The sequence below is a fragment of the Arachis ipaensis genome, chromosome B9 (assembly GCF_059453495.1).
Source record: "Arachis ipaensis isolate K30076 ecotype BB chromosome B9, ASM5945349v1, whole genome shotgun sequence".
Lineage (NCBI taxonomy): Eukaryota > Viridiplantae > Streptophyta > Magnoliopsida > Fabales > Fabaceae > Arachis > Arachis ipaensis.
In genome coordinates this window covers 62,825,128-62,834,546 of record NC_142444.1, presented here as the reverse complement: position 1 = coordinate 62,834,546, position 9,419 = coordinate 62,825,128, and the positions used below count along the sequence as shown (strand labels likewise).

The 9,419-nt window shown below is 34.7% G+C and overlaps 1 protein-coding gene and 1 long non-coding RNA gene across 4 annotated transcripts; one reads left to right on the top strand and one right to left on the bottom strand.

Annotated features, from left to right (window-relative positions):
- Window positions 1-260: 260 nt before the first annotated feature.
- Window positions 261-4,789, bottom strand: LOC107617976 (uncharacterized). Its single transcript, XM_016319874.3, has 3 exons — window positions 4,417-4,789; window positions 2,116-3,935; window positions 261-1,135 (listed from the first exon to the last, which is right to left on the bottom strand). The coding sequence occupies exons 2-3, from the start codon at window positions 3,709-3,711 to the stop codon at window positions 743-745; spliced, it is 1,989 nt and encodes a 662-aa protein (XP_016175360.1). The 5' UTR covers window positions 3,712-3,935; window positions 4,417-4,789; the 3' UTR covers window positions 261-742.
- A 552-nt stretch (window positions 4,790-5,341) lies between these two features.
- LOC107616816 (uncharacterized) lies at window positions 5,342-8,701 on the top strand. 3 transcript variants are annotated; one of them, XR_015899481.1, is made up of 4 exons: window positions 5,342-6,360; window positions 7,553-7,651; window positions 7,848-8,071; window positions 8,199-8,701. It is a non-coding gene; the product is annotated as an uncharacterized LOC107616816 (long non-coding RNA). The 3 variants fall into 3 exon arrangements; XR_001614653.3 differs by having other exon boundaries at window positions 5,348-6,360; window positions 7,848-8,060; XR_002354212.2 differs by having other exon boundaries at window positions 5,351-6,360; window positions 7,848-8,701.
- Window positions 8,702-9,419: the final 718 nt, after the last annotated feature.

Below are 9,419 nucleotides of genomic sequence, written 5' to 3'. Positions count from 1 at the left end.
AATTGAAATAACAAATCAGTTTTAAATGATAATTAGTATATGTCCTAACAAATACATTAATTTGAAAATTTCATATAACATCGCTCGACAATAAAACATCTCTAGCTTCGTTTTCAGATGGGCAGAGAAAACAGGATACACACATTTCTTTAGAGTTGGATAAGGAGTTGCAATATAGCTGAAGGGAGCTTTGGATTCTCCACTTTGGAAGAAGGACAAAAGAGATGAGAAATAAAAAAGAAAGATTCAACCTATCATAACAAGAAAAGAAAACAGAAGTGTTCCTGTAATTCAATAATTTGGATACAATAATAGTTGAACAAATTTTACTACAGCAAAGTCAGTTTGACAAAATAACCAAAACTTGAGGATACAACAGGAAGACTGAAATACAACTCACAAAACTGCAAAGTCAATAATCGTCGATACAGATGTAGATACAAATATTGATATGCATGGACTCTCTCTCTCCTCTTCAATTTCAAGTTTTCAACTCGTGTGGACAATACAAGTATACAACAATTTCCGGATGATTAGAGCTCTCTCTTCTTAAGCCAATACTGCGACAGGGAAAAGCACACAGGCACCCTATTGGAATGAGAAATAATTGGTTGCCTGAAAATCTTGGCAAAGTCTTCGCGAATTAATCCAATGTGGAAAGTAAAGTCAGCTGTGCACAAAGACTAACTTTTTCGGCAAAGATGATCAAAGCAACAATTACAGAGACACCATGCTATTATTATTATTGTTGTTCTTCCACATTCTCACTGCCTAGATGAACTCCATCTCCTCCTTTTGCAGCAGTTTGCTTCTTGTGTTTCCTGGTTTTGGCTCTCTTAGCTTTCATTCGCCGTTTCCGCTCATTGGCATCCACCCATTTGTAGTCTGAAGGTATACTGAAAGGGTCCACTTCATCCTTACTATACCTGTGACTATCAGTGTCGATGGTTGGTGTGCCGCGAGCTCCTTTCATCCATGAAATCCATGAAGAAGACCCCTCGGATTCCTTAGATTTGGCATCCTGGAAGTATGCTGGGCTGGATAGTGGAGTAGAGAACTCCTCTGCTGGTTGAAGCTCCTCAAATTTTGTGAAAGTGACAAGGACCCGTATCGTCGGGACTATTGGGATAGCTACCTGAAGGGCAGTAACAAAATTATGGGCCTATGAAACACATGCATGGATGCAGAATACACCACAATTCATACCAGAAAATAACACAATATACAGCAACAAAAGAAGTGTGTGAATCAACAAAAAGGCATGTTACTATCGTAATAGCAACTTAATATATGAAGTATATTATAAAATACAAAAGACGTGTGTGAATATTTAACCAACAAACAAATTGTGCAATATATATCTGCCAACTTCAAACATGTCTCATATATGTTCAGGAGTTTCACTATTTTTTGATCCAGTAATTTAGCAGGAAAACTGTAATCATTCAGATGTAGATGTCCATTCCATTCAGGACACCAGCATACTCCTCTCTTGAATAAATTTAGAGAATAAATCTGGGTGAAATACGAAAAGAAATTAAGAAAACAACTGTAATTTGAATTTTTGTTTATCTGTGAAGAATTTACCATGCATTATATGTGACACCACAACATCTTCAGTAATGAAGTTACAAAGTTTAAGTTACACATTTGATAAAGTGATAATTGCTATTTCAGGAGAATTATCCATTTTTTTGTACATCAATAGACTCTCTTAGCAACAATTAACTATCATCACTCAGAGCCAGACAGGTAGAAATCTAATGTGACAGGATTCACAAGAAAATAATTTATCTCCCCTGCAAAACAAAAGATGACCGTCTCTCAACCCAAAAAGAAACGAAAATCTTTCAAGTTTCAAGGAGGAATAACTGTATTTAGATGAACCATATATATACACTTAACTACAAGAATTTGATACATTAAAATTCACTTGGGGAAAACTTATAACTATCATGTATAAAGAAACATGTGAATAAAGCATATATTATGCAGTTGTACCAAATAAACTTATTAGTTATTAGAAAAGAAGTTAGCAAACTGTAATCACAAGCGCACAGAGCAATAGTCTACAAAAATTTTAAGTACTGAGGGTTATACTGGAAGGTGAATTACCTTCACAGGAAAGGTTCCATGAGGAAGTTTAGTTGTCAAAAGTTCTCTGAGTCTCCTAATAGCCTTAACTTTGTTTGCTAAGATGTCAAGTAGAGGCAGAAGCTCATCTGTTTTCAAAGGGAAGTCTGGTGTTAACCACAAAACAGGCCTTAAACCCTTTTTGTACTCACTCTCACTCTTAAATTCGTTAGCTGCTCCTTTCTTCTTTTTCTTTTTATTGCTTTTATCCTTTCCCTTCTTTGTGTCCTCTGGGTCCTCCTTCTGAAACTCAGATGACGGCTTTTGCTGATCACCAGATCTTTGGTGGCCGCCAGCAGGACCCAGTGCTGAAAATTTCTTTGAGGTTTTTGGATCCTCAGGTTCATCACTGTTGCCTTTTGAGTTTTTTTTATTCCAACCAAACCAGCTCTTCTTGTCTTTCACCACTCCATTGGCTTCACAATTCTCATAGGAAGCTGCTGAAGCGTTTTCATGACCATCAAAGACTCCATTTTCCTCATCCTGACAAGTGGCATCATTGTTCCCCATGCGTAATGCAGAATCCAATTGCATTCTTTCCTCAGCAGTCAATACATCGTCATACTCATCATTGTTTTCTCCATTTACCATACTTTCTCCATCTTCCACAGCCAAAAGCTCTTCATCTGTCATAGCACCTGGAACCCGTCTTGACTTCACACTTACCATCACATGAAGCATGTCATAAACTTTTGCCTTCCAGTTCCCAACCATCTCAGTCTTCTCTTGGCGCCTCCAATTCAAATGCGGAACAAGCTCAGCCTGAGTAACATCAATACCCGGCCTATACATATTTGTCTGAGACATCAGTGAAACTTCATGAGCAACTTCAGCATCTGTTGGCTGGTTACCAGCTCCTTCCAAGGCATTGGTGATTTCTTTCTCCTTATGGGAAAGAGCAACCAAAGAGCCTGGTGGCAGAGTCAAATTGCCATTTTCTGAAGTATAGCCCTCTCCAAGGAACAAAAATGTTTGGTCTGATCGTTGTATGCGGAAGCCATCAAAACCTGCTAAGGTCATATCAGCACGGAGATTAGAACCACGCTTCCAAATTCGGTATGTATCTGAAGGGGCAATCCGACCAATAAAAGGAATGACAGAGCTCTCAAAATGGAAAGAAATCTCCATGTAAAAGTCACGGATACGAGCAGCAGAAGCAACAATCCGGGGAAGTCTGCGACACCATTTAGCCCAAGCCAGAGGTTGATAGTGCTTCGCAATGATCGCAGCAATTGCTTCCTCTCTGGTGCACACAGCCTCTTGGAGAGCACTCCAACCATTCTCATTCTGTAAGCTCCAATCAGCACCAGCAGCCATCAAAATATCAGCAGACACTGGATCCTTGATACGGACTGCAAGATGAAGAGGGGTCTCTCTACCAGGAACATCGCGGCGATCAATAACGGCCGATACCTCATCAGCTCGAAGCTCAGCATTCAGAGATTCAGCCTCTGTATTGACCTCGCCAGCCTTGGCAAGGCGGGGCAGTACAGAGACAATATATCTTAGGGCAGCATGGTCACGCTTGGCAACTGCCAAGTGAGCAGGACTATGAGCATACTTGGACAAATCTTCCATAGATCTCTCTCCCAACTCTCTCCCTCTATTCCTCTTCTAGGTCCCTACTATATAATCACGAGTGATACTGTTTGCTCCCATGGTTGGTAACTCTACCAGCTATAAATCAGAAATAAGGCACCCTCCACTCATACTTTTGCCTAAGCTTCAAGAACTGAATAACAATTTCAATTACAGACCACCAATAATGGGAAACTGCCAAGTGTATTCTTTGTTCAATTCCACTGTTAAAATGCCAGAAGCAATAAATGACTTAACAACAATAATAATTAAGAACACAAGTTAATTTAAAATTAAAAAGCTAGATATCCATTCCGAGCTACTTTTGCTCCGAAACCTTTTCAGATTTCAACATTTTGTATTTATGCTCCAGTATTTTGAACTTACACACTAAAAATCCTATTACATTAGCTGATCTTAAGTCCCATTCAAGGTAACTCAGAAAGCAGAAACCAAATCACCAAACAGTAACAGAACCAGACAGATTCGAAGCCTAAAAATCAGTTACCTTTTTGTCATTAAATTAAAAGATTCAATAAAAACGAAATTATACGAAAAATGATACATATACAAAGAAAGAAACGGACAAAAAAGCGGAAATTTCGCAAATTCGGGACTCCAGATAGCTAATAAATCGGGGCAAAAGATCAAAAGAAATCACAACGAAACAATTAAGCAAAGGGAATTAGCAAAGCAACAGAGTACCTGGGAAAAGAAATTGAACGAAAGAGCGAGGAGATTGAAACGGTTAGAGAGAGAAATTGGGCAACACTTCAGAGTTAGGGTTGAATTGAAGAGAAAGAAAAGAGTTTAGAGAGAGATATGGAGATTGGATCTAACAGTACGAACGAGAGAGAGAGAGAGAGAGAGAGAGAGAGAGAGAGAGAGAGGTAAATGCTGACAACACAACTCAAAAGCACATGAAATTAAGGCACCCTTCTCAGTTTCTCAGAGACACACTCTCCTCTCTTCTCTAGTTATTATTAGTTACTGCTTTCTATCTTCTCTGGAATTCTATTCTATTCCGATTTGTGCTTTCTCGCTTTTTTGCTTTTGCATTTGTTGGCTTAATTACCCACTTTTGCATATTATTTACTATTAAGTAATTAATTAATTATGAGACTGTCTCGGAGACTTGTGCTAAAGTAAACAGTAATTAGAGCCTTTCAAGGTTAATTTTAATTTTATTTTATTTTAAATTTTATACAAATATTTATAAAATTATATGTCATAAATAATAATTTAAAATTAAAAATAATTTTTTTTAATATTTAATATTAATTTAATTAAAATTTTACATTATTTTAAATTATTTTATCAATATAATTATATGAATAATAAAATTTTATTAATTTTTTATTAAAATAACATTATATTTTTAAAGCGATATTAATTTTATTTTATAAATTAATTTTAATACATATTTTAGTTTTAAATTAATTTATTTTTAAAAATATTAAAATAATACTCTAAAAATACTCTGAACGATTAGACGCCAAAATTGCCCACTGCTTATTAATGGAGTATTTACTATTTAGTATTTAGTTGTGATTGCTGTAATAATGTTATTAGATTATTAGCACTTGTCATTTGTTTAAAGGTTTAACTATATCTTATTAATAACAATTTTTAAATATTTTTAATAAATATAAAATAAATATATTAATAATTTATATTTTTTATATTTTTAATAAAACAATTTTAATTTATAATCTTACTATCTGTCCAAAAATACAGATTAACTAAACCATTTTTTTTAATCATCATCACTTGCTCTCTTCTGGGTTCCGTTGCATAACAAGAGAACGGAAATATAATACATCATGTCATTTTCATGGGGTTAAAAAGGCTACTGTTATATAATGCCAAAAGTCACCCCCTTAATTTAGTAATATTTGTGGTGTTTTTTATTTGTCATTTTGATAATTTAGTAATCGTTATATTCTTAGTAATCGTTATATTCTAAATGACGCATGAGATTATGATATTTTATATATAAAAAAAAGTCTATTTTATCAACAAAATACCAAATTTATCAATACCAATTATGACTAAGATACATATGTTAATATATAAAATTCGTTTTTTTTTGGTAGTGTCGATCAAAGTAAGACATGCTTTTCTCCTTCGATTAAAACTAACGCATGTGCTCTCTCTCTCTCTCTATCTCAACTTTTTCGTTTGATTGTTTTCTACTAAAATTTAAAAAATTCTAAGTGTTAACCACCAAAATAAATTCCTGTAAACATCTCTCTCAAATTAATGAAATTATACTTTGATTGTCAATCCATTTTCATGTTCATTGATATCAAGTATTTATCATTCTCTCGTTTTTTCAATTTTCACTCATTTACTACCATTTCACACCTTTTCTCCCGTTCTGGCATTCTCTACCGATTCGTCATTTTGGAGGAAGGAGAAGAGTTCACCAGCAGGATTTTTTCTTCACAGATCGTGCGCAGCTTCTGCATGGGTCGTTCAAGCTCCTCCATGGGTAAAGTTCCTGTAATCACGAGTCGTATTTGCTCTCATCCTTCGCTTCGCGATTTCTCTCTTCTTGTTATCGCAAAAGCTGGGCTGGGTGGCTTTTTTCGTTGTTCGTCTGAAGTTTACAATAACAACTGTTGTTCACTGTCGCCGTCAATTATGGTAAGTCTGCCACTTCACTTCTCCTTCTCATCAATGCCATCCCCTTTTTTGGATTTTTCGATACACTGAAACTTCAACTTTAATGTGAATTTTTCCTCTTTTTTTCCTGGTTTGAAGGATTTGAAACGATTAATAGAAGTATTCAAAGTTGTAGTTAATTGTTGTGTTGCTCTTTTTATTGATGTTGTTAAAATTAAATTTGTATTTATGCAATCTGTTTTAATCAATTTTCTATTGTGTGTTGTTATTATAATTTGAAATTAAGTTTCTATTTGTGCAACTTGTTCCTGTTATCGTGATCTGTGAATTGAACTCGTTGTGGGTGAGTTAATTTATTTGATACTTGTTTACATGTAATCTACAATCTGTATATAGCTAGCTCTATTTGTTCTTCAAAATGCTAATATAAATAGATTAGCTTAATTGTTCTGCAATCATTTTTTTTGTCTACATTTGCCATTCCTCTATCTCTAGCAACTGAAAAGTGCTAATGCATTAAAAATGTAAAGTAGTCTTGAATTTTTTTCTAGATTAAGAGAGTGCAATTGATACATTAAGGCTGACATTCGTGAAAGGGTATAGTCCTGGTGTCTGTTCAGAACATCTTTATGCATGTTCCATTATTTCATTGTATATTGTCTTAGTGTTTAACAGATACATACCTTTAACAAGGACTTCTCTGCAATTTTTATAATTTTACTGTACAATCCACTTATATAATACAATTTTATTCTATAATGTGCTGAATTGCTGTGTTTACTAGATGCTAATGTGCTGAAACTCTAAATAGATATTTTTATTGATGCCCACAAAGTGATTATCCAAACGGCTGAACAATTGCTGTCACTAGAGCTGTGATTATCTTAGCTGAACATTGATGATTCCTGAATAGATTTTGTAACTGTTTTTCTCTTATATAGTTAGAAATTGTTTGCCATGAATTGGCTTCAATTATGGGTATTTTATTCAATGTTTGATAACAGTAGCATGATGAGTTATCTTTAATCAAATTATTTTAAGGAAATGAACATATGGCTTGATGGCTTATAATGTTTTTTAGTCAGTGAGCTTGACAAAGATCTTCTCGTAAGGAAGTAGATTTTTGTAGTAATTATTTGTCTATGTTATGTTTTTGTTGTGATTTTAATGGTATCTTTTGATTGATGACAAAATGAGGTTATTGATGTTGCAGATTATGCAGAGGTTAGCGTAGGAGGCGCACGACAATTTCAATACAACAATTGTTTACTAGGAGGATGCAAAGGCCAGGTGAAATAAGAAGTAGGCTTGGGTATGGGCTTTAGTTACTTGTTTTATTTATTATTTATTTGTGTCATTGGGAATTTTGAATAGAGAATAATTGGTATTACGTTGGTGTAAAAGGAAGTTTACATTTGAGTTCACATATTTTGGTGTATGTTAGCCTATTTCTGCTCAATTTTTGTGTGTTATAATTATCCAATATTTTTCATGACCTTTAAATACAGTTTGTTATGGGTGATCGAGTGCATAAGCCCACCAGTGCTAGTTCCACAAAAGATGTCCATTAAATCTACAAACAAATACCCATTACATGGTTTATACAAAAGAAGTGTTCATAATGCATAAAACAATGGGAATTATGGAGCTTTTACCGAGTTTTTGTCTGCTATTTGAATGCACCTGAAGTAAGGATGATCTTCTAGTCCCTACTGTGGTCGGTACGTGATGTGTGAGCATCTTTTCTATATTTTCTTAGCAATTTAGATATAGATTTATTAAGTTTTTATGAGATTTTTTAGTGTTTGAGGCATGTTTGGATGCTACTTTGATGTGCATTGTGGTTTTATTAATTTCAGGAAAGATTCGGGCACGTTTGACAGAATTCGTGCAAAAGAAAAAATGAAGAAAGTGGATGCTATCAACCCTAATCTCTTTACACTCCAACAAGCATAACACGAGCTACAGAGATCTAATTGATGTAGTTTTAGGGACATTGGAAAGCCAACTTCTAGAGCTTTACCACAATGTATAATAGTCTATACTTTTTTTCCTGGTGTCACGGTGCTAAACGCCAATGTCGCGGCATTTAGTTAGATTACTACCGTAACATGTGTGGCTCACTACCTCGTGGGGTGCTAAACACCCAGCCAGGCATTTAGGGCAAGGAAGATAGAAACAAATGGGAAGCTTACTACCTCGTGGGGCATTAAATACCGATTCTGGGGTTTAGCGCCAGTAGCGCGGATCCAACTTCAACAAAAGGGCTTCATTAGTTAGATTTGGGTCATATTCATTATATTTTACTTTGTTTTGGTTATTATTTATAAACACAATCTTTTAGGCTTTGGTAGTTATTATTTAATTTTATTTTCAAATCAAACTAGGTTAGATATAAAAGGAAAAATATTTAGCTCTTCGGGCTGGATCTCTTCTCTGGGACCTCATTCTGCACTTTCACATTTTTCGAACCATAATTTTCTCTCTAAGTCATGAGCAACTAAACCTCATTGGTTAAGGTTAGGAGCTCTGTTTATTCTATGGATTGATACTATTTCCATTCTATTTTAATTAATATATTGATTTAATTTCAAGGATTATTTTCATTCTTCATCTTATTAATTTGAGTGTATTGAAAAATAACTCTTATTCTACATGAAGTCTTGTTAATTCTTGGAAAAGTTATCTCACTTGAATACTAGCTTGAAAGTAAACTCCTCCTAAACCACTAATTGCTTGGACTTAACGGGATACATGACATATAATCCTCTTATATTAGGGTAATTAGGGTTTTTGTGGCTAATAAACTAGAATTAAACCTAACCCTCTAATCTATATTAAGTGACAAAGGAATTGGTAGTCGACTAGGTTAGAGGAGATTAAATCACTAAGAAATTGGCACTACACTCCATTTGCTAAGGTTTTGGAGCAAATGCCTCTCTATGTCAAGTTCATGAAGGAGTTTCTATCCAAGAAAAGGCCTTGATACGCGGATTTTGTATCTCTACAAACTCCCTTCGGCAAGTATACCGAAATTATTGTCAAGTAAAACTTCACAGTAGAGTGAGGTCAAATCCTAC

What these genes read in the sequence shown, in the direction of transcription:
- LOC107617976 (XM_016319874.3), bottom strand. Translation starts at nt 3,711, where the DNA reads ATGGAAGATTTGTCCAAGTATGCTCATAGTCCTGCTCACTTGGCAGTT. An exon ending in ATGGAACCTTTCCTGTGAAG is followed by an intron (nt 1,136 to 2,115) that starts GTAATTCACCTT and finishes ACTGCCCTTCAG; the next exon opens with GTAGCTATCCCAATAGTCCC.